General features: G+C 38.0%; 1 protein-coding gene across 1 annotated transcript; it reads right to left on the bottom strand.

Moving 5' to 3' along the window:
• Positions 1-37: 37 nt before the first annotated feature.
• On the bottom strand, positions 38-27856 carry LOC112045802 (UDP-glucosyltransferase 2). Its single transcript, XM_024082141.2, has 10 exons — positions 27717-27856; positions 16548-16699; positions 12501-12588; positions 11839-12004; positions 9369-9563; positions 6981-7200; positions 5545-5764; positions 5128-5350; positions 3091-3194; positions 38-2729 (listed from the first exon to the last, which is right to left on the bottom strand). The coding sequence occupies exons 2-10, from the start codon at positions 16692-16694 to the stop codon at positions 2557-2559; spliced, it is 1536 nt and encodes a 511-aa protein (XP_023937909.1). The 5' UTR covers positions 16695-16699; positions 27717-27856; the 3' UTR covers positions 38-2556.
• Between the last annotated feature and the right edge of the window lie 135 nt (positions 27857-27991).

Below are 27991 nucleotides of genomic sequence, written 5' to 3'. Positions count from 1 at the left end.
AAATCTGTAAATCTAGGTTCAATAAAATAATACAAAATGTTTTAATTAATTTTATTAGACAATGCTATAAAAATATATTACATGTATCAGTATGTACTGAATAATTAACATATGAATATTAACAGTTAAACCATTGATAATTCTACTTTTAATTCTAAAATTAAATTAAATTGGAAATTATGCTAATCTAATAATTAATAACTTAAGTCCTATAACTTAAGTATATATTATTTACTAGCAGCCCGCGACTTCGTCCGCGTGGAATTTAGTTTTTCATAAATCCCACGGGAACCATGGATTTTTCCCACCAAATCGGTTCAGTAGTTGCAGCGTTAAAGAGTAACAAACATCCATACAAACGCGTTTATAATATTAGTAGGACTAGCTTCGCCCTGCAGTGTTACCCGCGAAAAATAAATATGTATCTTTTCGGATTAAAAAAAGCCTACGTGCCAATACGTGGCACATAGTTCGAAGAGCCGATCGATCAATCAATCAATCAATCAATTTTAATTTCGCCAGAATATGGTACATTAACATAAGTCTTTTATATTATATTTAGGAGCGCGCAGTGCGTCGGTACGATATGGATAAAATTCGAAGCGCAAACGAGACGCCGAATTATGACAAAAGCACGGAGCGATTGACGCGCGACGCAAATTTTATGACGTGAGCGCCAAAACCATTTTTACCTAATTGCAAGTAAATTAAACTACATAACGAAAAACAAAATGGCCATGTTCAAGATATATACCTAATTTTCTATACAAAACAAAAATATAAGAAAATAAGTTTGCTTTTCCTGAGATTGAAAGCAAAATGTGAGCAAAACGTGTATTTTTCAAAAAAATAAATTATCGAGAAAAGTTTTACAAATTGTGTATTTTGTATAGTCATAACGAAGCTAACACTTTGAAATATCATTTACCCAAATATCAGGCTCCTAACTTTTCTAGAATCTGAGATCCAGAACCATTTGTAACCACCAAATTACATATTGCACACTCTTAAACACATATCCTGTCATAGTTGGCGTGCTAAAGTTAACAAATCTTACAAAATAATTTACAAATAATAAAAATAAAACAAAATTCGAATTAATTAATGTTAATACAAATGTCACTATTATGGTTCATGTCCTTAATTTAAATTTTTCACTTAAGTAATCATTGACGCTTTAATACAACTTTTACATTAATAAATCAAATAATGTCTTCCTAAATTGATTTACAGCTATTTTAGCGATGGACGTTGGGGTCCCTGGGGTGCTGGAATGGCGACCCCGCACTAGTAAGCGCAGTGTTGGTCAACCCCCCACCAGGTGGACTGACGACATCAAGTGAGTCGCAGACATTCACTGGATGCAGGCGGCTCAGTATCGTGATGTTTGGAAGTGCCTACAAAAGGCCTATGTCCTGCAGTGGACGTCCATCGGCTGAGATGATGATGAAATACCACTATAAATGTAAAATCGTTAGAGATGCGCCGAGTATCACTTTTGCCGAGTAACGAGTACCGAGTTTTACTCGGGTAAATTTTTTTTCAACCGACTACTCGGCCGAGTAACTCGGTTCAATCGAATTCCCATTTCGCGCGCGTGAACATGTATTAATTCAATTCTATATTGTTTTTTTAGTAGTAGGCTTAGTTTTGAAACGTCAAGTTTGACTATTTGTAGTGACTCTACCACCAGCTCAGAAGGCGCAGTCTCCTGTTGAGAAGAGCGACGGGAAACTCAACAGTTGCTCTTTTAAATCTTTCATTTTAATTTCATTTAAATTTAATTGAGATTTTCAAAGATTTCCTAAATTACTGATAAATACTTTTTGATTAACACTGTTGTTTTAATTATATGTAACTAAATAATGCTTTTCTTAAACAAGGTATACTCGGCATTCACCGACTGAGTCATTCGGCCGAGTACGAGTATCAAAAAATCCGCCGAGTACGCCGAGTACCGAGTATCAACCGAGTACTCGGCCCATCTATACTAATATTATAAAGCTGAAGAGTTTGTTTGTTTGTTTGATTGAACGCGCTAATCTCAGGAGCTACTGGTCCGAATTGGAAAATTCTTTCAGTGTTATATAGCCCATTTATCAAGGAAGGCTATAGGCTATATATTGTCCCCGTATTCCTACGGGAACGGGAACCACGCGGGTGAAACCGCGCGGCGTCAGCTAGTCTCTAATAATCGTAATTAAATAATAAAACGTAGAATCAATACATTATTATAGTTCGACCTAGGACTCAAACCATTATGTCACGATCCGTAGAGATAGTCTACAGACTAATCACTAGGGGGAAAAAGGGGTCTTTGGGTCTATATATGTTCATGGCATTATTTAATACGTTCACAGTCCCCTTATAAAGTTATATTACCATCCTATGTCCCAAAAGGTTAATAGAAGAACATTGACTGAGTACTATGAGCCCATTTTGGGCTCACGAACTTGTGAGGAGAAACTGGCGTGAGCTCATGTTGGGTTCACTGGACTCGACTCCATCGGCTGATATGATGATGATGATGATGATGATATACAAAAACACTGTCTTTTAGTTTCTCTTGTCTTTTTTTCCTTTCACCGGCTTCTTTGTAAATCGATTGATTCCTCTCTTGATGAGTGTGATGATGAGGAGCAGTGCTAGCACCAGCACCGCCAGCTGGTCCAGCATCCATAGTTGGTACCAGCTGTACAGCAGACTCTTGGACCTCAGGTGGTACGCTCCTGTAATGGATAAAAATTGGTGAAGTCTCAATGAAGGAATATATGCATCACAGATTAAAGAATAATAGGCAGATGGAACGTATAGAACTCGACGGTGTCGTAGACGTTCCAAATACATTAAATTTTGAAATTCAAAAACATTTTCAGTACCTCCAACTTTTCAGTTGTGTGCATTTTAAGAATTTAAATATCACGTGTCTCAAACGGTGAAGGAAAACATCGTGAGAAAACCTGCATACCAGAGAATTATCTTAATTCTCTGCGTGTGTGAAGTCTGCCAATCCGCATTGGGCCAGCGTTACTGGACTATTAGCTCTCATTCTGAGAGGAGACTCGTGCTCAATAGTGAGCCGAATAATACCTTTGGTCTCGATGGCCAGCTCGACGTAATGCTGGATGAGCTTCTTGTTGGAGACGGGGCGGTTGCGGAATAGCTTGGACAGCTGCTGCGCTCGCTTGTAGTAGCTGGAAGAGAAACATCATCATCATCATCATCATCATCATCATCATCATCATCATCATCATCATCATCATCATCATCATCATCATCATCATCATCATCATCATCATCATCATCATCATCATCATCACCATCATCATCATCATCATCATCATCATCATCTTCATCATCATCATCATCATCATCATCATCATCATCATCATCATCATCATCATCATCATCACCATCATCATCATCATCATCAGATGCCCTCTTCAAACTGAAGTTTGGCGGTCAGATGGAGAAAACTTTTCCGATCACTTGACATATTTTTCAGCTGGCTGTAATTACAGAAATTAGAGAAACATAGGAATTTAAAAAAAAAATGCGTGCGTACTGTGTACACATGTCAGAAGTGAAACCAATTTATAAATCTTGTTTATATTTATACAAATCTAAAACTTTACATTTCCGAGACTAAGAGGAAGGGAAAAAGGAAGATAGGTTAGGAATTTAATCGTCATTAAAATATAAAAAGTGTTGAAAATTAATGTAAATTATAAATTAAATTTTTTCAATTAATTTCTTTTACACTAGCTGACATCGCGCTGTTTCACCCGCGTGGTTCACGTCCCCGTGGGAATATGGGGATAATATATAGCCTATAGCCTTCCTTGATAAGTGGGTTATCTAACACTGAAAGAATTTTTGAAAACGGACCTGTAGTTCCTGAGATTATCGCGTTCAAACAAACAAACAAACAAACAAACAAACTCTTCAGCTTTATAATATTAGCATAGACTGCGCGATTTCTCTCTCTCGTTCAATCTTTCTCACTATAGCTCTCTCCCACCTCTCACTCCATAGCACTGTGCGTGATACGACGTTCGCTCTGTCTCACTTTTTCTCTCAATCTTTCTCACTCGCTTGCTCCCTACTCTCACTCCACGGCTAGTTGCTTCATGCTACGTTCGCCCTGTCTTACTCTCTCTCAATCGGTCTCGATCGCTCTCTCTCTCTTTTTCGACACTTCCGTTGCATACCGGCGTGACGTCACATCTGTAAAAATTTTACCCTCATGCGCCTAAAGAAGTTTCACTTCAAAAATCCTTTATTTAAACAACTTTCGCTGACTATAGACCTTATTAGAAGGCTCAAAGTCACACAGCGGGCGATGGAGCGAGCTATGCTTGGAGTATCTCTGCGTGATCGAATCAGAAATGAGGAGATCCGCAGACGAACCAAAGTCACTGACATAGCTCAGCGAATCGCGAAGCTGAAGTGGCAATGGAAGGCACAGTTCGAAGAGCCGATGGACGTTGGGGTCCCAAGGTGCTGGAATGGCGACCCCGCACCGGAAAGCGCAGTGTTGGGTGACCCCCCACTAGGTGGACTGAGGATATCAAGCGGGTTGCAGGGAGCCGCTGGATGCTGGCGGCTCGAGATCGTTGTGCTTGGAGGTCCATGCAAGAGGCCTATGTCCAGCAGTGGACGTCTATCGGCTGATAAGGTAAGGTAAGGTAAACAACTTTAAAAGAAGCCGGTGTTATGAGAAACCGATTCCAAACATACTAATGGTTTTAACCAACAAAAAAATGAAGATATCCTCTGAATGCGGTGCCAAAAAACTAAATGAAACTTAAAAAGCACTACCTAGACTCGGCACCACCTTCAAACCTATCAGTGTATAGGACATAATTACGATTTAATATTAATTTGTGTTTCTTTCTTAGTAAAAACTTGTAAGAAAAAAAAATGTGTTCTATGAAGAATTTTCAAAAGTCTTTTTTTGCTGTGATGACCTCATGACTTGCCAAATCTTATATTTGGACGATTGAGGGTTTGGGGACCTTTGGGAACTGCCTTCCTAAGGTAGGCACTTGACTGTAAGGTGTCTTCAGACTTGACCTTGAGGTAGCCATATCCATGGCGTCGCTGGGCTGGTCTCCGAACACTTGCCTGCTGTTGCTGAGCGTCTCGTGGAGCGCCACCTTGAGGTCGGCAGCCATGTCCGGGGGATGGAAGGGCACCATCAGCGCGTGTCCGGCGCGCACGCTGCGCCGCGCGTTGCTGGGCTGGTCTCCGAACACTGGCACAGCTATCACGGGCACCCCAAACTGGAGTGACTCCAGGGTGCTGAGGAGTCCTCCGTGGGTGATGAATACCTTCACGTTGGGGTGCGCTGGAAAGACGTTTAATAATTGAACATCTTCATATGTATGACGGGGAGCAGACTAAATTCCACTTCTGTTAACGGAGAAGCCGTAACCTCAGAGCATGGTCTAAACTTTACGTGTCAAGCATTCAGTTGTAACTAACCCTCTCATAAGAAGTTACCACTTCAAAAAGTAAAAAAAAAAAAAAAAAACAACTTACAAAGTATACTAGACTGTGGCATCCAGGGCCTGATGTGGAGGTTCTTCGGCAGACCTTCCATCTTCTCCTCAAACTTCCACAACACGGTATAGGGCAGTTCTGAGAACATCTTGACCAGATCCTTTCTGGTCTGCTCTGGGAGCGCTGCGGATTTGAGCACGGACCCCATGCTGAAGTAGACTACCCCCTGGGGTGACGAGTCTAGGAGATCTTTCAAGTCCTGGAAAGGGTTATAATTTGAAAGTAAGGTTTCTGCATTAGGAGGTAGTGTTTATGAATTCCTTTTAGGGCTCTCTATCATTGATTGACCTCTTATCATCGATTGTAGATCGTTAGATGGGCTCCGAAGCGTCGCGGAATTGTAATTTGTTTCGCAAATACTTACCCATGGAAAGTAGCACCTTTCCCCTTTATTCGTGTTGCGACTTGTGTTTTTACATTTCCAAAATGACAAAAACAAGAAAAAGCCGTAGAATATTATTTTAAGACCACGTCTACTCACAGAATGCGCTCGTTGCGTACTAAAATAAGATGTGTGTACGTCTTTGAGTTATGACATAACAGTCTAACGATTAATACTGATGCCTCTTATGATAAAAGGACGCACAATCATGCTTGCATGCCAATTTTGCTTTGACATTTATAGACTTATTGCTAGAGAAAATTATAAATATAGTCCAATATTCAATAAAAACCCATATTCAAAGCAAATTCAACCTTAAGCATTGAGTTTAAGGTTGAATTTGCAAATGCGAATACTTGAATTGAGTGCTAAGAAGTTGTGTTTTTTGGATTATCTCTGCGTGATCGAATCAGAAATTAGGAGATCCGCAGACGAACCAAAGTCACTGACGTTGCTCAACGAGTCGCGAAGCTGAAGTGGCAATGGGCGGGGCACATATATCGAACTGTTAGACGTTGGGGTCCCAAGGTGCTGGAATGGCGACCCCCCCACAAGCACTACCATGAGCGAGGACATCAAGCGGTAACATAGGCTAAATTTTATTTTGGAAAAAAATAGGGTTCCGTAAGATATTTAGGTTTTTCGGACACAAGGTGTAAAAAACCAACCAGAAAAGTAGGGTAGGGGTAGGCTAGGGGTAGGGTAGGGGTACGGGTAGGCTAGGGGTAGGGTAGGGGTAGGGGTAGGATAGGGGTAGTTGAAATATTACATCGAGTATCACGTGGACGAAGTCGCGGGCGTCGGCTAGTAATATTATAAAGCTGAAAAGTTTGTTTGTTTGATTGAACGCGCTAATCTCAGGAACTACTGGTCCGATTTGAAAAATTCTTTCAGTGTTAGATAGCCCATTTATCGAGGAAGCCTATAAGCTATATTTTATCTCCGTATTCCTACGGGAACGTGAACCACGCGAGTGAAACCGCGCGGCGTCAGCTAGTGTCTAATAAATGGAAAGTTCTTCTCATCACATTACCTTGGGCAAAGGAGGCACAACCTCGTCGATGTGGTAGCCAGCGATGTCCACCACGTTGGGCGGAACCGGCATGGCGGGCGCGAAGGACGGGTGCGAGTTGACAAACAGCACGGAGATGTTCCTCATGGCGCTGGTGAACTCTGGCAGAGCGACGCCGCGCGCCGCTGCTATCGGAGCGAAGTACTGTTCGTAGTTCGCTTGTACTGATGACTGGTCCCAGCTGGATGACGTCACAATTTTTTAATCCTACTAATATTATAAATGTTGAAGATTAGGAGTATTCATAAAGTGAAGAATGAGACCATCAGACAAAAAACTAAAGTGACCGATGCTCTTAGCCATGCACTCACACTTAAATGGAAATGGGCCGGAAAGGATGGAAAAGAAAAAGAAATGTATGAAGACCAATCAGACGGTGGGCTGATGATATATTTCAGATAGCCGGAAACGAATGGATGAAATCTGGCAAAGATAGGGAGTTGTGGAATAAGATGGAGGAGGCCTTTACCCTTTCAGGGGTCCATATTTAATAAGAACATACTAACTGATATTACTAACATAATTTAAGAAAACTTGCTAACAAACTACTAACAACTTTTGAAATGTAATATAGAAATGTAAATGTAAATATGGAATAAACGGCTTATTTATTATTTTTTTTATTAATATTATAAACGCGAAAGTTTGTATGGATGTTTGTTACTCTTTAACGCCGCTACTACTGAAGCGATTTGGTTGAAATTTGGAATGGAAATAGATTTTACTCTGGATTAACACATAGGCTACTTTGTCTTTTTTACTTTATCCCGAAAAAATATATATTGTTAAATGGTGATAAACTAAAAAAGGATAAACCTGGTTTGTTGCGGGCTCTTCTCGGACCAAGGCGCGTTTGAACCCTCGTAACTTTAATTTTAAGTTTTCGAATGATTATTATCACCATTCATCATCATCATCATCATCATATCAGCCGATGGACGTCCACTGCAGGACATAGGCCTTTTGTAAGGAGTTCCAAACATCACGATACTGAGCCGCCTGCATCCAGCGAATCCCTGCGACTCGCTTGATGTCGTCAGTCCACCTGGTGGGGGGTCGGCCAACTACGCTTACTAGTGCGAGGTCGCCATTCCAGCACTTTGGGACCCCAACGTTCATCGGCTCTTCGAACTATGTGCCCCGCCCATTGCCACTTCAGCTTCGCAACTCGTTGAGCTATGTCGGTGACATTGGTTCTTCTGCGGATCTCCTCATTTCAGATTCGATCACGCAGAGATACTCCTAACATAGCTCGTTCCATCGCCCGCTGTGTGACTCTGAGCCTTCTTATCACCATTATCTTAAGTTTAACCTGACGTTTCGAAAGATTTTGTAAACTAAGCCTATTTGAAATAAATGAATTTTCACTATTCTTGCTCAAAAACACTGTCATATTACCACTCCACAGCGGGGCTAAACAAGCATTTTAGCCTCTAGGGGCTAAAGTAATTTTGTTTTTTTAATTCTTGTCTGTTACGAGTACTAGCCTACTATAAAACCGAGGAGGTTTTATTGGAAAATAGAATCATTATAGGTAAGGCCCTGATTGTTTTGAAAAATAAATAAAAAACTTTAAACTGGAATGAAATGTTCTTGTCTGTGGAATGCGTTTATTTTTTAAATTATTTTTTATTGAGTTGCGAATAAAGCGAGATTTGAAGACATGGGACATCCTGTACGATGTAATACATTTGCCTTTTTCTCATGTGAAAAAAATAAAACTAAAAAGCGAGAATTTAAAAAACAATTGGCGTGAATAATACACACTTGATTTTTTTCAGAAATTCATTGTAAATTTGTGACCGTAACTTACATATTTGTCAACAATAATTGTTATTGTTGTCTTCATCTAGTGAGAATGGTGATCCTAATTTGGAGATGGATGAAATTTTCAATCTGTTACAATCAAAGTCGAGACGCATTTACTTAAATACTTACCTACGATATCTAAACAACAACGAATGGATTCACTTACGAAAGGAGTTTTTTAAACTATTATCTCCCACGTTTACCTCAATATTCATTATTCATCTTCACAGTAGTCGGAAATTATGTTACCGGGTAAAAGCATCTCCCTTAATATCCAAAATTGTAGACTTTGTACATTTAATTTTCAATTAATATAAATCATTGAATATTGTTCTAAACTATTTTATTTTCTCGCAATCGTAGTGAAAAGCAGAGTGTAACACGTGGGGCTAAACCCATTATAAACTCGGTTTCTATTTAGGCGGCCCTCGCCTTCGTCTCGGGCCCAAAAAATACCTCGTACATAATGGGTCTTTTTAGCCCCTTGTATAACAATCTACTATTTGACTTTGATTTTGACTTTGACTTTGAAGTACTCACGTGGTGTGATAGCTGAAGTACAAGTAAGCGAAGCTGTTCATGAGGCGCTGCCACAGCGTCATGGGCACGTCGTAGTCGTTGACCATGGCGGGGATGGTGGGCACGGAGCGCACCGCGTCCACCAGGTACTCCATGTGCGTGTGGAGCACCATGCCGCTTAACTGGATCCAGGGGACTTGCAGCACTGCGGCGTACCTGGTGATGAAGCAGGGCATCAGCTTTTAAGCTAGCTTCTATCGCGGGCCTTGAGCGCGGGGACCGAATCCAGAAATTCCGTAACGACAAAAACCTCACGCTCCCCACTCCGACGGGCACGACGTGGCTTGAAGGCCGTGCATCGTCTAACGTCGTTTCGTCGTCGTGTCGTCTTCGACACGGCGTTGTGTGCGTGCGATTAGACATTACATGTGGGTTTTATTATCTACTGTAAAATAATAAAACCCTCATGTATTGTAAAATAATAAAAATAATTTAAACAATATTAACTTTTTATTTATTTAATAAAAGAAAAATTTTTTTTTTTTCGGTCACCACGCTCAGAAAGTGTAATTTGAATTAATATCAAAGAAAAAGAAATAGTGTATGAATAAAATAAATAATAAATATTTACACGAGCAGCAACTGCTACCGACGACTGTCAGTACGACGACAAGTAATCAGAAAGAGATTTAACACCCCCCCCCCCCCCCCTCCCCCCGTGACATAAAAAAATAGGGGTTACTCAGTCGAAGGTACGTAAGGTAAGGTACGTGGTCTGGTATGGTAACGGCAGTCAACGGCAGTCAACGGCAGTTAACGGCAGTCGACTGCAGTTGACGGCAGCCGATGACGTAACGGCGACACATTTATCTGCCTAAAGCGACGCTAATAACTCAGTTAGACTCTCGCCTCGTAACTTTTCTTTCACTGTTGCACAGGCTAGCGTATCTTTCCACGCTATCCCTGAGGATTCTACCCACAGAACAGACAACGCTAAAAGGTAACGCTTTTAGCAATAGAAGTAGCAAGGAGGCATGGCCCGCGTGTGCGGAACAACGCAAGCGTGATCGCGCATTTGTTCTGTGACAAAAGGAATAAATAATATTCAACTCTAAAGTAAGGGTGACATATTTCATTTTTCACTAAATATTAAACAGTCATTCAGACCCCTGGGTACGCTGGTTTCAATACAAAGAATTGACACTTTATAAATCTAGTTATATCTGTGATCCTACCTATACTACAGTCTTGATGATGAGTACTGTTTACAAACAAACAAATTAGAAATGAAGGTAGAAAACGCATATCATTTCATACCTTATTTATTTTAAAATATGTATGGTTTATTTATAAAATGTAATATAAAATATATTACCCATATCTAATTGTTTTAAGCATAATTATTTTCATTAATTTAAGACCAAGTTAATTATAATTATTATTAGGTGTGAAATGACTAGTGATTTATAACCTCATTTTTAATTTGTTTGTTGGTAAACAGTATTCTTCAAGAAAGGCTGCCATATAATTAGGAATCCTTCCTAAAACTCTAATATTGTAACCCAAGGTTTTAATATTTTACCTAAAATATTGTTAAGATCGCGTGCGCTGCGAAAACTATTGATGTTAGTATAAAATAATGTCGTCGTTATCAACCCATATGGCTCACTGCTGTGCCCGAGTCTCCTCTCAGAATGAGAGGGGTTAAGCCAATAGTCCACCACGCTGGCCCAATGCGGATTGGCAGATTTCACACACGCAGAGAATTAAGAAAATTCTCTAGTATGCCGGTTTCGTCACGATGTTATCCTTCACCGTTTGAGACGCGTGATATTTAATTTCTTAAAATTGAAAAGTTGGAGGTGCATGTCTTGGACCAGATTCGAACCCACACCCTCCGGAATCGAAGGCAGGGAAGATATCTACTGGGCTATCACGTATCTCTTGGTATAAGTGATCAACGACATTCACTATTTTGGTTTTTATTATCAACCTATTAAAATAAACATCATCAACTGAGTACTGTTTGTTTGACGGCTCCGTGGCGCAGTGGTATGCGCGGTGGATTTACAAGACGGAGGTCCTGGGTTCGATTCCCGGCTGGGCCGATTGAGATTTTCTTAATTGGTCCAGGTCTGGCTGGTGAGATGCTTTCGCCGTGGTTAGTTACCACCCTACTGACAAAGACGTACCACCAAGCGATTTAGCGTTCCGGTACAATGTCGTGTAGAAACCGAAAGGAGTGTGGATTTTCATCCTCCTCCTAGCAAGTTAGCCCGCTTCCATCTTCGGCTAAGAGGCCGTTAAATTTTTTTCCGTTCTGGGCAAATGCCATGCTTGCCCCCCCCCCCCCCTCCCCTGGATCGGGGCCTGGGCACGACGATTCTCCTTCCACAATAGCAAACACTTCGAAAATTAAACAATGTATGGAAAAGGCTTTTGTTATCTACAGGTCACGTGACCAAGTCATCGATGGGATGTCATCACTGACCCAGCATCCATGTCGGAGAAGAACCACTCGGTGATGACGGCGTCGAACTGTCCCCGGGTCAGGGTGTCCCTCACTGCGGGAGTCTCGAGCGAACTCCGGGAGATGTTCCTCGCGAATTGCTTCACGATGTCCAAGCCTTGAGACTGCTGATGTGTCATGTCTATGTCTGGAAAAATAATCATACATATCATTTCATCATCATTATCATTCGGCTCCTTGTTGAGCACGAGTCTCCTTCTAGAATGAGAGGGTTTAAGTCCATCACGCGGATTGGCAGACTTCACACACGCAGAGAATTAAGAAAAATCTCACGATTTCTTCGGCGTTCGAAATACGTGATGTTTAATGTTTTTAAGTGGATATGATGTCTGCCTTCGATTCGGAGGGCGTAGGTTCGAATACGTTCCGGGATCCAACTATACAGTTATGTACGTTCATTATAAGAAATTAAATATTACGTGTCTCAAACGGTGAAGGCAAACCATTGTGAGAAAACCTGCATACCTGAGATTTTTATTAATTCTCTACGTGTGTAAAGTCTGCCAATCCGCATTGGGCCAGCGTGGTGGACTATTGGCCTAAGCCTTCTCATTCTGAGAGGAGACTCGAGCTCGAGAATATGGATTGATAGTATACTATATAGATTAGATAAAAGAACTTACGTTTCACCAGATCCTGAATATGGCTGACGTCAATGTACGTCAGATTTGGCACCGGCTTTGATCCTGGGAATGTCGTGATCAATGTTACCTGAAAACGTTAAAACCATAGACTTATAACACGTAGATAGTGTGTAGCCGCAGGACTCGTAAGCCGTTTTATGTGCCCCGAAATGGGAGCCCTTGATGCATCACTATGAGCACGCTTGTGTGCGATTCGGCGAATGTATAGTACAAAAAATAGAAAATAAATGAGGGTGAGTCACTTATTGTCGTTAATAGGGTAACCCTGTGTTCTGTCATCCACTTGGTATTGCAACTATCTTGATACTTGATATTAATTTGTTATGTTCTTTATGTGGATAATATTATGTTGTTGTTTTAAATAAGATGATCTGTTGGAAATAATATTATTTTCAAATATAAAATATTAATAAATATATTTGGAAAATATACTCAGATAATTTTGATAATTTTTTTTGTAAAAAAAAATATTTTAATAAGTTCTTTTGTTCTTTATGTGGGTAATATTTTGTTGTTGTTTTAAATAAGATGATCAGTTGAAAATAATATTATTTTCTAATATAAATAAATTAATAAATATATATATATATAAAATATACTCAGAGGCACAATTATCCACACAGTTTAATATGACGCGAGTATAATAAAGTGGCCGGATAATGATTGTGCCTCTGAGTATATTTACTATCTAGCCCCAAAGTAAGCATCATTCATGTGTTATGGATACTAACTGATTTCATGATTTACATTTATTGAATTTAAATAAATTCAAGTCAATTTCATGAAAAAAATTGTATTTTTTGAAATTCGTTTGTAATTATTTATCTGAATTTCCACTTCACACACGCAGAGAATTAAGAATATTCTCTGATATTTAGGTATGTTTTCCTTTTCCGTTTGAGACACGTGATATTTAATTTCTGAAAATGCAGATGAACTGTTGGAGGTGCGTGCCCCGGACCGGTTTCGACCCTAGGCCCTCCGAATCGAAGGCAGAGGTCATCCACAGGGCTATCACGGCTCTCCTACAAATACTCAGTCATTATATCAGCCGATGGATGTCCACTGCAGGACATAGGCCTTTTGTAGGGACTTCCAAACATCACGATACTGAGCCGCCTGCATCCAGCGAATGTCTGCGACTCGCTTGATGTCGTCAGTCCACCTGGTGGGGGGTCGACCAACACTGCGCTTGCTAGTGCGGGGTCGCCATCACTTTGGGACCCCAACGTCCATCGGCTCTTCGAACTATGTGCCCCGCCCATTGCCACTTCAGCATCGCAACTCGTTGAGCTATGTCGGTGACTTTGGTTCTTCTGCGGATCTCCTCATTTCTGATTCGATCACGCAGAGATACTCCTAACATAGCTCGCTCCATCGCCCGCTGTGTGACTCTGAGCTTTCTTTTCAAATACTCAGTAATTATACAATATTACGAATCTAAAAAAATCAAGGTTAAGTGCCTACTTAACTAAGATAAAAACAAAATGTAGCAACGTTTAAATAGTGACACGAGTGATCGATTCTTACTATCAAATACCTACTCTTAGTAATCAGTATAACATGTGTTAAATTTAAGCAACGATGTTTTATAATTACAGATATGTTAGGTACGTCCCTACAAAATCACTGCAAAAAGTGAAGTGATTGTATATAATTTTTTCATTTCTCATACTCGGAAAGTAGTGTTGTTTTGATCTGAGTATTGGGTGGAAAATACTGCTTCCCTCCACAGGGAGGGAATAACTCAATATATAATGTATCATCTATGGAATAACTCATACAAATTACTTCCCAACTAAGGGCCGGAATGAACTTTAAAATTAGAACTGCTGTCATCAGCTGTGAAGAGTTTTGTGTTTTTTTTTTTAATTTCTCCCCAACTAAATTTGGGGATAGGCAAAGATCATTGACCTTACAGCCTGTTCAGACGTCAATGAAGTTCTTGAGGAAAAGTTTTAAGTAAAAAATAAAGTTATTATAAAAAAAAATGCTACGGCCATGTGAGTTTCTAAATACCTCGGGAATTAATTCTTTCCACCCTCGGTTAACAATCTATTATTACATTTATATGGAACGCGCGAACACGCGAATTTAAATGGAATTGAAACAACGCGAATTTATATGAAATTGAAACAGTTGTGCAGTAGTGCCACTAGATGGTGCTGTTTCAATTCCTTAGAAATTCGCGTTTACGTTAACGCGATCGTCACAGTATCAAACTGCCACTAGGCCCTCTGAACACACAACTCGACATTGCAGGCAATATTTATAGGTAATAGTAGTTTAAATAACTTTCGTTGTTTAATAAGCGAGCAAATGAAATTATAGTAGGGGAGCCCGGGATGCTAAATTTGCAGTAACTCGAGCGTCATTGAGACCGATTACATTTGGTAGATTAAATTATAGGAAGAATAAATGGTGATTTACTTTTTCCGCTTTTTATTACTTTGGCTTACTGAAATTGTAAGAAAATTTTAGCGATTTAATTAGGAGATTATTTCCTTAAAAATAAGTAAAAAATTAATCGCACTCGTACCTCGAGCACTAAAATATAAGGGTTTAATATTGTAACTTTGAAACCCTCCCATTCCATTACGTTACGCTCAAATCGTCAGATTTTCGAAATGTGCAGTTTTTAACTATCAACTCACCTACCTTATCTTAATCTGACGTGCTGGTTGAGTATTTATGAAGTTAGTTTTTTTTTTGTTGCCCTAAACGTACCCACCAATATTAAGGGCTCATACTCGGTGGAGGTACTCGACAAAGTGTAAGGTATAGTCCCTTATGTTTATCTGCCGCGCTCGGGTAATTGCAAAAATCCCCTCATCGGCTCCTCTACTATTAAGACAATTATGCACATGTTGTCCGCTTCAGTTTTGATGTACCTACTAGTGCCATATCTCTAATATAAAATATCGCTGCATGTAAGTATAATAATCAGTAAATAAATGTTAATCATATTATTAAATACTGGTTGACAGTTGACACGAAAATTTAAAGGTGTGTCTTCCTTAAGCCGAAACGTTTTTGAAGATATAGGTCTATCATGGTGTCGCCCCGCGGGTTGACCCGCGTAGTTCCCGTTCCCGTGGGAATACGGGGATAAAATATAGCCTATAACACTCACAAATAACATGGCTTTATAGTGGTAAATGAATTTTCACAACCGGTTCAGTAGATTACGCACTACAAACTTTACCTCTTTTTTTATTCTTTACTAGCGGACGCCCGCGACTTCGTCCGCGTGAAGGTAGATGTAAACTTTTAACTACCCCTACCCTACCCCTACCCTACTAATTCCCTACCCTACCCTACCCTTTCCCTACCCTACCCATTAAGGCTGCACACGCGACGGAAGCTTAAAAAATGATGTAACTTCTCCCGTTTCCCCAACGTTTCCCTTCACTGGTCTGCTATTGATCGTAGCGTAATGAAAAGTATACTATAACCTGCCCAGGAGTATGAAAAATAATTGTAGAAAGTTTTGTTGAAATCCGTCGAGTAGTTTTTGTTTCAATAAAGAACATACAGACAGACAAACAGACAGACAAAAATTTTACTGATTGCATTTTTGGCATCAGTATCGATCACTAATCACCCCCTGATAGTTATTTTGGAAATATGTTTCATGTACAGAATTTACCTCTCTACAGATTTATTATAAGTATAGATAAATTAGCCCTTGACTACAATCTCACTTGATGGTAAGTGATGATGCAATTTAAGATGGAAGCGGGCTAAATTGTTAGGAGGAGGATGAAAACCCACACCCCTTTCGGTTTCTACACGGCATCGTACCGGAACGCTAAATCGCTTGGCGGTGCGTCTTTGTGGTAACTAGCCACGGCCGAAGCCTCCCACCAACCAGACATGGACCATTTAGAAAACCCACATGCTGGGCCAATGAGGGTTTTCTAAATGGTGATGGGGATTGAACCCAGGACCTCAGTTTTGTTCCACCGTGCATACTACTGTGCCGCTGTATCAATATATATTAATATAGATATAGAAGCTATTCACCTGATGGCCAGCCTCCAGCAAGGGGTCCACCAGACCCTTCATCAGGTGGTAGTGGCTCTTGGAGGGCACGTTCTGCACGCACAGGATGTGGTAGGCACTCGTGGTGGTGAGTGACGCTACTGCCAACAACAACGTCGCCAACTTCATTGTACCTGCCAAAGAATATGAAAATTATACTAGACTCTATACCTATATAGACCTATACTAGTAGATACATACTCACAGATACTATTTTGACGGCCTCCGTGGCGCAGTGGTATGCGCGGTGGATTTACAAAACGGAGGTCCTGGGTTCGATCCCCGGCTGGGCAGATTGAGATTTTCTTAATTAGTCCAGGTCTGGCTGGTAGGAGGCTTCGGCCGTGGCTAGTTACCACCCTACCGGCAAAGACGTACCGCCAAGCGATTTAGCGTTCCGGTACGATGCCGTGTAGAAACCAAAAGGGGTGTGGATTTTCATCCTCCTCCTATCAAGTTAGCCCGCTTCCATCTAAGACTGTATCATCACTTACCATCAGGTGAGATTGTAGTCAAGGGCTAACTTGTAAAGAATTAAAAAAAAAAAGATAACATGGCTTTCTAGTGGTAAAAGAATTTTAAAAATCAGTTCAGTATACCTAAATTTTACCCCCTACAAAGGGAAATGCCCACCAGTACATACAACGTGATAGCCCAGTGGATATGACCTCGGCCTCCGATTCCGGAGGGTGTGGGTTCGAATCCGGTCCGAGGCATGCACCTCCAACTTTACAGTTGTGTGCATTTTAAGAATTTAAATATCACGTGTCTCAAACGGTGAAGGAAAACATCGTGAGGAAACCTGCATACCAGAGAATTTTCTTAATTCTCTGCGTGTGTGAAGTCTACCAATCCGCATTGGACCAGCGTGGTGGATTATTGCCCTAACCTTTCTCACTCTGAGAGGAGACTCGAGCTCAGTAGTGAGCCGAATATGGGTTGATACCGATACTCTATACCTATATAGACATATACTAGTAGATATATACTCACAGATAACGTGGCTTTCTAGTCGTAAAACAATTTTCAATATTGGTACAGTAGGTAAACCCAGATTTTAACCCTAAAATACCACAAAGGGAAATGACCACCGGCCCATACAACGTCGGCCCCGAGAACCCAGGTATACCCCCCTATAAAAGTATATGGATATGATAAGATGTATAAAATAAGGATTTGGGTTTAATAAAAGTATGGTTTTTGAAGAAAACTACATTTTTAATCACTCTTCTTGTTCAAAAAGTTCGCCGGTATATCAAAGCGTCGATGTAATATTTGAAGCTGTATGATTTTATTTGTATTATTTTTTTCTGTTACCAACAAGCTTAACAACAAAGAGAACGAGCAAATAAACCAATAAGTCTTCAAAAAATGTCGTACAACTCAGGCTGTATGGTCAACGATCTTTGCTTGTCACCGTTGTGGACAAATTAAAAATGTCGTAAAACGTTGTAGCAAACTTTTTTTGATAAAGTAATGGTTTCATTAGTAAGTAGACTTATCAAGACTTTTTTAAATATAAGTAAATTGTTGGGTGGTTAGGGTAGGCCTGGGCCGGCGATGATCATTCCCTTTTACCTCATTCAAAGTCAAAATTAATTTATTTCACATAGGCTTAGTTTACAAGCTCTTTCGAAACGTCAGGTAATAATATTCAACTTAAGATAATGGTGATAATAATCATTCGAAAACTTAAAATTAAAGTTACGAGGGTTCCAAACGCGCCTCGGTTCGAGAAGAGCCCACAACTAACTCAGCCAGGTTTATCGTTTTTTAGTTTGTCACCATTTAACAATATATATATATAAGTAGCCTGTCATGTAATACATTTCATTTCCAAGCGATTTTGTCGTTTACGTAATCATTGACACTATAATACGACTTTTCTATAAGCTTACGTTTAATAAAAACTTTGAACTTATTGAGAAACATGCCAGTGGCAGTTTATTAAAAAAACGTATGCAATTGCCATTAAATTAATTACTAATAATAATAATTATAATATTAGCATATACTTGTACAGAATTTCACGTGTTAAAGTTTTGTTATAGTACCTACAGATCACAGAGTAACCAGAGTGAGTCTGTACAAGTAACGTGTGAAGCCGGTGCAACCCATAAAAAAAACCTAAAGTCACGCGTTTCCTTGATAAACCGCATATACAAACTTTTTTCATAATTTGTATTTCAAAATGTAACACTAACAACAATTAAGTAAATAATATAATAATCAATAATTACCAATAAAAAAATACTCCATCTTATTTCTTTAGTTTTTGTGAACAGTTTTTAAAATATTTAGACGCCATTTTTATTGAATAATATTGAAAATTACTGATGCGAAGCTTCGTGTCGTACTGACTCGAGAATGTATTCGTTTTTGAATTTTGTATTTGTGATGGGTACGACACCGTCGTATTCCGTGCGCTCCATCTACGGTACGGCGTTCGGGTAAAATATTTAGACGCCATTTTTATTGAATAATATTGAAAATTACTGATGCGACAGTTCGTGTCGTACTGACTCGAGAATGTATTCGTTTTGGAATTTCGTATTTGTGATGTGTACGACACCGTCGTGTTCCGTGCGCTCCATCTACGGTACGGCGTTCGGGTAAAATATTTAGACGCCATTTTTATTGAATAATATTGAAAATTACTGATGCGACGGTTCGTGTCGTACTGACTCGAGAATGTATTCGTTTTTGAATTTCGTATTTGTGATGGGTACGACACCGTCGTGTTCCGTGCGCTCCATCTGCCTATTATTGCTTAATCTGTGCTACAGACAAATACTAATGTATCGAATAAGCCCCCTTTTGTTGATATCGGTTAAAAGTCGCTAATTACATAAAACCTTTGACGCCTTCATCAAATACATATATAATTAACTGTACAATTGTACTTACAAGTACTTGATCACTGTGTATTATTGTCCATTGAGCAATTAATATATGACGAACGAAATTAGACTGTAATACGTACGGCGTAAATACTAAAATTGGATGTATGATCAGCATGGTCATTATGACTCAATCATTATTTTCATGTGATTATAATGGTTGCCTTATTAGATACTAGTCATTGCACGCGACGTAATCCTTCGCAAAATGTATATACAAGCCCACAGATTAAAGAATAAAAAAAGATAAAGGCAGAAAGAGCGCACGGAATAACAGGCAGATAGAGCGCACGGAACGCGGTAGTGTTGCAGCCATTCCAAATACAAAATTCAAAAACGAATACATTCCCGAGTCAGTACGACACGAAGCGTCGCTCGTATCAGTGTTTTTTCAATATTATTCAAGAAAAATGGCGTCTTATGTTTTTACCCGACTGCTAGAAGGGTTATGTTTTTCGCGCGTATCTTGTATGTATGTATGTATGTAATATTCTTTATTACCTCATATCTTCCAAACCACTGAACGGATTTACGTAATTAGGATATCGTTAGATTTGTTTCAATAACCCAAGTGTTCTTAGATAGGCGAAACTAAAAAAAATAACAAGACGACTGTGAGACGCTATAGACTCGAGGTGAAATTTTTTTTTTTTCTAATATTGCAATATGGGTATCAAATTCAAGAATTTTATGTGAGGATTCTCAAATGGTATATCATGGCCATGTTTAAAAAAAACTTCAATTAGAAAAACGTTATTTATTAGTTGTCTATACAAAATACGCGAGACGGATGAGTAGGTGCGAACGAACGTAAACAGTCGGGACCTTAGTTATTGGATACAATGATTTTCTCTAATGATAGGTCCCGACTGTTTTCTGATTGCTTTCTACACTTCTAGATTGAGCTTGTTTTTTTCTTTTCAGTTTTTTTTTTAATTTATGCAGTCGGGTTTTTTATTTGTTTAATTAATTTATTTATTAAATATTTTATAAACTGTTCATATAAACTAAAGAAATAAGAAGAGAGTATTTTTTTATTAGTAATTATTGATTATTATATTATTTACTTAATTGTTTTTAATGTTAAATTTTGAAATACAAATTATGAAAAAAGTTTGTATATGCGATTGTCAAGGAGACGCGCGACGTTTGTTTTTTAATAAGTTTCAACGGCTTCAGTACGTTGCTTGTAAAGACTCACTCTGGTTACTCTGTGCACATAGCATATACTCAGTAAATATTTCACAGATTGCTCAACCAGGATCGAACCTAGAACCTCGTAATTCTTAGCCACTTACGTTAAGCACTGCACTAATGAAACATAGTTTCTAAGTATAGATAATTGTAATTGTTATTTCGTAGTGAGTACAGCTATTGAAAACGGCCTTGGTGACTACATGATTAGAATCTATGATAAACTCCAGCAGAGTTTACAATTTAGATAAGTCCTAGGTTCCATTTCCAGGCAAAGATTTTATAAGCAGACTAACGGACACCCGGGACTTCGTTGAGTGGAATTATGTTTTTCACAAATGCCACGGGAACTATGGATTTTTCCGGGATGAAAAGTAGCCTATGTGTTAATTCAGAGTAACATCCATACAAGCTTTTGCGTTTAGAATATTAGTAGGATAATGGGGATGATGATGGGGTATGAATATATTGATTTTTACGATACATTCGGGTAAATAAGGTCAATGTTAACTGATTTATACATAAAAAGCAAAGATTGTCTGGATATTTGCAAAATAAATGAGATTATAAAATTTCATAATCTATTAAAAATATTTTATCGTAATTAGATGAAAATTCATACAGTTCATACAGACTTCCTTACATTAAATGTGACATTTTTTTAATAAATGAACAAAGATATTAGTAATTTTGTTTGAACGCACATACAAATCTAACTATCATTACATTGCCTGCCATTTTGTATGGGGCGTTTTTCAGGGATCCGCGGCAGCGCCGCAAATCTGACCCTTTAAATCCCTGTAGCTCCGAAAGTAATGATCGCAGATACCCTGTTACTTTTACAATATTGCTTTACTATTAGTATACTCTTAATTTAAATACAATTTAAAAAACTGTCATCATCCACAACACGACATTGTAGACAATACTTAGGTATTATTATGAGTAGCTAAATTCAGATCACTTTTTGCGGTGATTTTGTAGGCACGTAACATAAAATCTATTAGTTTATCATATCTATTAGTATAAAATCTTTGCTCTTAGGTCAATATTTTTTGTTGTTCTCGTAATATAAATTGCAATAAATTTTTACTGATTTGCCGACTTTTTTTTAGAATTAGGAAGGCGACTCTGTACAAGTCCTTAGTGTATTAGTGTAGACACAACAGCAAATTATATGAGTAAATCTACATAAAAAAAGCATTTTTTGGCTTAACTAATTAACTAGCACCACTGTATTCATACAAAAAATAAATAGGATTTTAAAAAAACCGGTCAAGTGCGTGTCGGGCCACGCACATTGATGGGTTCCGCAGTTGTATTTAATTAATGCCGACGTAGATGAAGTGGTGAATTTTGGTTGGTCGACACTCTATAAATTTTAATTCCTACTTAGCTGTGTACTTACTTGCATAATAATTTTCCTTTATTATGCTACTTCTGTGAGTATTTTCACGCATTCTTAGCCCATTGGATATGATCATAGTGAAACAATTTTTAAAATAAGTCCCTAAGTTTTTGATATAAATCGTAAGAAACAAACAAAAAATCAAATCTTACTTCTATACATTTATTAGTAAGTACTTTTAATTACAGCTTTCTACTACTAAATAGTATTTAAGATAAAACCGCGGACTAGCTAACATGGCAATGAGGGTTCCATGTTCGTTGCGACAGAACCCTAAAAACTAAACGATGGTACTGAACGTCCTTGACTTTTTTATATTAATAATAACACATTTAGAACTTAAATGTGATTAAAAATTTGAGGAAAAAACATTAAAAACATTGGTCTTAGAGCCTGTCATAGCCAATGATATTAAATACTGTTAGATGGGTTACTAGCGAATGAAAAATGAGGCGCTCAAAAGGACAACTAACATTGAGTTGTGCTTATTACCCGACTGCAAGAAGGGTTATGTTTTTCGCGCGTATCTTGTATGTATGTATGTATGTATGTATATAAGTATGTATGTATGTATGTATGTAATATTCCTTATTACCTCATATCTTCCAAACCACTGAACGGATTTACGTAATTAGGATATCGTTAGATTTGTCTCAATTACCCAAGTGTTCTTAGATAGGTGAAACTAAAAAAAAATAACAATACGACTGTGAGACGCTATAGACTAGAGGTAAAAAATTTTTTTTTCTAATATTGCAATATGGGTATCAAATTCAAGAGCTTCTTGTGAGGATTTTAAAATGGTATATCATGACCATGTTAAAAAAACTACAATTACAAAAACATTATTTATTAGTTGTGTATACAAAATACGCGAGGCGGATGACTATAGGTGCTAGCAGGTTTGTGAAGTGAAGTTATAAAATAGACTGAATTAAATAATCGGCTAAGTGCGAGTCCGAGCCGAGCGTTCCGTAGATTTTTTTGAATATTTGCTTAACCTCGATTGGACGTATAAATTATCGTACTTTGTAATAAACGTAACAAATAAATCCGAAATTAAACACCTATCGTAACTAAAAAGTGTGAAATAAATAAATTAATTAAACAAATAAAAAAACCCGTCTGCATAAAGTATAAAAAAAACTGAAAAAAAAAAACAAGCTCAGTCCAGAAGTGTAGAAAGCAATTAGAAAACAGTCGGGACCTATCAAATAATGTAGAAGAAAATCATTCTATCCAATATCTAAGGTCCCGACTGTTTTCTAATTGCTTTCTACACTTCTGGACTGAACTTGTTTTTTTTCTTTTCAGTTTTTTATACTTTATGCAGTCGGGTTTTTTCATTTGTTTAATAAATTTATTTATTTTAACAAATAATACCTAAATATCGTCTACAATGTCGAATTTTGTGTTCAGGTAGTGTAAAAATTATCGTTATCAACCCATTCGGCTCACTGCTGAGCTCGAGTCTCCTCTCAGAATGAGGATTAGGCCAATAGTCCACCACGCTGGCCCAATGCGGATTGGCAGACTTCACACACGCAGAGAATTAAGAAAATTCTCTGGTATGCAGGTTTCCTCACGATGTTTTCCTTCACCTAAAAAGACTCATTCTGTATCATTCTCTTTTCTGTGAAGTAGGTACATACCATAAACATAAATATTTCGTGAATTCCGGTTATGAGCGCAAAAACCGGTAAATGGATCGATTCAAAACGTGATTTCCAAAGGGACTCTTTACGAGTTTTTGTTACAATGATTTGCCTCCACTTTTAAGTTTTATTTTAGTTGCCTTGCTTGGTTATTGTAGCCATTCCAATGGGCATGTTGACTAGGTTTGAATATATAGATTTTTATAATAAATTTTTATCTATACTTACAATAAATCTGTAGAGAGGTCAATTCTGTACATGAAATATATTTCCAAAATAACTATCAGGGGGTGATTAGTGATCGATACTGATGCCAAAAATGCAATCAGTAAAATTTTTGTCTGTCTGTCTGTCTTTCTGTCTGTCTGTCTGTCTGTATGTTCTTTATAGAAACAAAAACTACTGGACGGATTTTAACGAAACTTGGTACAATTATTCTACATACTCCTGGGCAGGTTATAGTATACTTTTCATTACGCTATGATCAATAGGAGCAGAGCAGTGAAGAGAAATGTTGAGAAAACGGGAGAAGTTACTCAATTTTTTAAGCTTCCGTCGCGTGTACAGCCTTAATGGTTAAAGCTACATAGAAGTCATGTATAACGGAAATGTTCTCCTTAAAATTATCTATAAAAACACAACAGCATATATATGTCTATCTTTTATGGTTGACTCACAATAACACGTGTAACTCCCAAAAGCTTAGCAGTTCGGAGCTTTCTAATTATATTTGTCTACTTTTATGTTTATAACACTCATCACTCATCCCTAATAAGAAAGTTAACATTATAACCTATTCAATAAAAAAAGAATCATAAAAATCGGTAAATAAACACCAAAGTTGTGTAACGGTTGCCGCGCTCGACGCGACTCGCGGTGGGAGGAATAAATAAAGAAGTGCAGCCTTAATGAGTAGGGTAGGGGTAGGGTAGGGTAGGGGGGTAGGGTAGGGTAGGGTAGGGGGGTAGGGTAGGGTAGGGGTAGGGTAGAGGTAGTTTAGGGTAGGGTAGGATAGGGGTAGTTGAAAGTTTACAACGACTTTCACGCGGACGAAGTCGCGGGCGTCCGCTAGTATAAAATAAGGTCAATGTCAACTAATTTATACATAAAAATCAAAGATTGATTGGATATTTGCAAAATAAATAAGATTGTAAAATTTCAAAATCCATTAAAAAACCTTTTGTCGTAATTAGATGAAACTTCATACTGTTTTAGCTTCCTTACATTAAATGTGACATTTTTTAATAATTGAACTATAAACATAAACGCAGAAATAACAAAGATATTAGTAATTTTGTTTAAACGCCCATACAGATCTAACGATCATTAAGTGCCTACGACGTCATTAGTTCGTACCATTTTGTATGGGGCGTTTTTCAGGGGTTCGCGGCAGCGCCGCAAATCTGACCCTTTAAATCCCTGTAGCTCCGAAAGTAATGATCGCAGATACCCTGTTCCTTTTACAAAATTGCTTTACTATTAGCATACTCTTAATTTATATACAATATAAAAAATTGTTTATCAATCTACTGCATCATTGAAAATAGGAAGACACTGTATCCTGTAACACAGGTATTATATATATATATATATATATATATATATATATATATATATATATATATATATTCAACTTAATTTGTGATATGAAGTTTTGATGAATAAACATTTATTATTACTTATTATTATTCCTAAAGTGGGTTCCGTAAATAAGTCACCAGGGTAGCCCAAAATTATTTAACATCATTATATGTTATCCCAGTTATGTCTCATTGGCCCAGTGGTTAGCTTTGGTGTCTTCGGATCACTAGGTCTTGAGTACGAGTCCTAGATCTGTCTTGTAGATACTTTTGTTTTTTTCGAAATAGGCTAGTTGACACTTTTTTTAAATGTTCTTAAATTGTTCATTATCGTCCTACTAGATAGAAAAAAAATATAGTTTTTGCAACGTGATTAAAAAATAATTTAATTTTAATATATTTTTTGGCAACCCAAATCTCTGTCGACCATGATAGTCTATATTTCATCGTTTCATGACGTCACGTAAACGCTAAACCTTAACCAAACGGATTTTTTTCAATTCTTTACATGTTAGCCCTTGACTACAATCTCACCTGATGGTAAGTGATGATGCAGTCTAAGATGGAAGCGGACTAACTTGTTAGGAGGAGGATGAAAATCCACACTCCTTTCGGTTTCTACACGGCATCGTACCGGAACAATAAATCGCTTGGCGGTACATCTTTGTCGGTAGGGTGGTAACTAGCCACGGCCGAAGCATCCCACCAGCCAGACCGGGACCTATTAAGAAAATCTCAATCGGCCCAGCCGGGGATCGAACCCAGGACCTCCGTCTTGTAAATCCACCGCACATACCACTGCGCCACGAAGGCCCCCCCGATCCCCGGCTGGGCAGATTGAGATTTTCTTAATTTGTCCAGGTCTGGCTGGTGGGAGGCTTCGCCAAGCGATTTAGCGTTCCGGTACGATGCCGTGTAGAAACCTAAAAGGGGTGTGGATTTTCATCTTCCTCCTAACAAGTTAGCCCGCTTCCATCTTAGACTGCATCATCAATTACCATCAGGTGAGATTGTAGTCAAGGGCTAACTTGTAAAGAATAAAAAAAAAGACAACGTTTTTGACGTTAATCCTAAATCCTTAACTTTTTTTATTGATATCGATATATTTCGGACATATTTTCTGTGACTTACAGTGGAATTCATAGATGTTGTAGGGGCACCCCCAGAGGATCACTCACCCGCTGAGTGTCGAATTCTCAAACATATGGAGGTTAAATTCAACACTCGAATGATCCCCTGGGGGTGCCCCTATAACGTCTATGAACTCCACTGTTAGTCTACAACGGGGACAAGCTAAGATTGTTGACCATACAGCCTAAATTTTATATTTTTTGAAGACTTGTGATTGGATTGTTTGTTTGTTTTCTTGTTTGTTAAGCTTGTTGGTAACAGAAAAAAATAATACAGCTTCAAATCGCCGCTTTGGTAAGTATAAAATTGTGCATGTGTGAGCTCGAGTCTCCTCTCAGAATGAGAAGGGTTAGGCCAATAGTCCACTACGCTGGCCCAATGCGGATTGGCAGACTTCACACACGCAGAGAATTAAGATAATTCTCTGGTATGCAGGTTTTCTCACGATGTTTTTCCTTCACCGTTTTGAGACACGTGATATTTAATTTCTTAAAATGCACACAACTGAAAAAGTTGGAGGTGCATGCCCCTGACCGGATTCGAACCCACACCCTCCGGGATCGGAGGCAGAGGTCATATCCACTAGTTAGCTAAATTCGGATCACTTTTTGCGGTGATTTGGTAGTCACATAACATATCTATAGAATACAATATCGTTCATTTCCTAGACCACTTTACTTATAAAGTATCTTATCAGTTACCTAACATTTGCTACTTCAGTTAACCATAGTATATGTCAACTAATTAACACTATTAGGTAAACATACGTACATAATACTAAGAACGTGATAAGTATATTATGTTTAACAGATTCAAAAATAATGCCTAACATGTCTATTAAAAAATAATAATTGTCCATGTACCTACACAATATCCAAACTACCCTAATACCTAATTATTATAATTTAAAAATAAATTATTAAACAATTAATATTTTATTTAACTATATCATATTTATTAATTAATGACTGACATCCCTTTCTTAAACTCAATTAATGACATATCTACTTGATTTTGACACTTTAATTAATATTGTAAACTTTCTTGATTTTGACATTTTAATTATTTTATTATTTTTGTAAATTTTTGGTAAATTATTTTAGATTGTAGGTTAATCTTTTACTTTAAGTTTTTAACCGGACTCTGCAGTGCTGTGAATGCCTGTATAAGATGGCTAAGTTCAAGAATTTTGTAACTCACTTATATATAATGTTTTCTGCTGTCATTGTTGGCATTACAAATAAATAAATATATATAATATAATGAATAAAAAAAAAACTTACCGATAAATCCTTAAAACCAAAGTAATAAAGCACAACACTATTAAACTAACACAGACTTACGCTTTTTAATTTTTTCAAAATTAGAACGCGATTCAAACTCGCCGGTTCAAACATCGAACGCTAATCAACTGGATGTGGATGGCTTGTGAATTTGTGATTGGGATGAGATACTCTGTGTTTACTGTAATACAACAAAAACAGAAGCAATTAAATAAGAAAATAATACATTCGATTTTAACCTTAAGTGTGATAGATTTAAATATCATTATTGTATG

This window comes from Bicyclus anynana, chromosome 26 (assembly GCF_947172395.1).
Source record: "Bicyclus anynana chromosome 26, ilBicAnyn1.1, whole genome shotgun sequence".
NCBI lineage: Eukaryota > Metazoa > Arthropoda > Insecta > Lepidoptera > Nymphalidae > Bicyclus > Bicyclus anynana.
The sequence above is the reverse complement of the archived record's forward strand: the minus strand, read 5'-3'. Positions and strand labels throughout refer to the sequence as shown.

What these genes read in the sequence shown, in the direction of transcription:
- LOC112045802 (XM_024082141.2), bottom strand. Translation starts at nt 16,694, where the DNA reads ATGAAGTTGGCGACGTTGTTGTTGGCAGTAGCGTCACTCACCACCACG. An exon ending in TGCTGGAGGCTGGCCATCAG is followed by an intron (nt 12,589 to 16,547) that starts GTGAATAGCTTC and finishes TAACGTTTTCAG; the next exon opens with GTAACATTGATCACGACATT. An exon ending in TTCTCCGACATGGATGCTGG is followed by an intron (nt 9,564 to 11,838) that starts GTCAGTGATGAC and finishes CTTCATCACCAG; the next exon opens with GTACGCCGCAGTGCTGCAAG.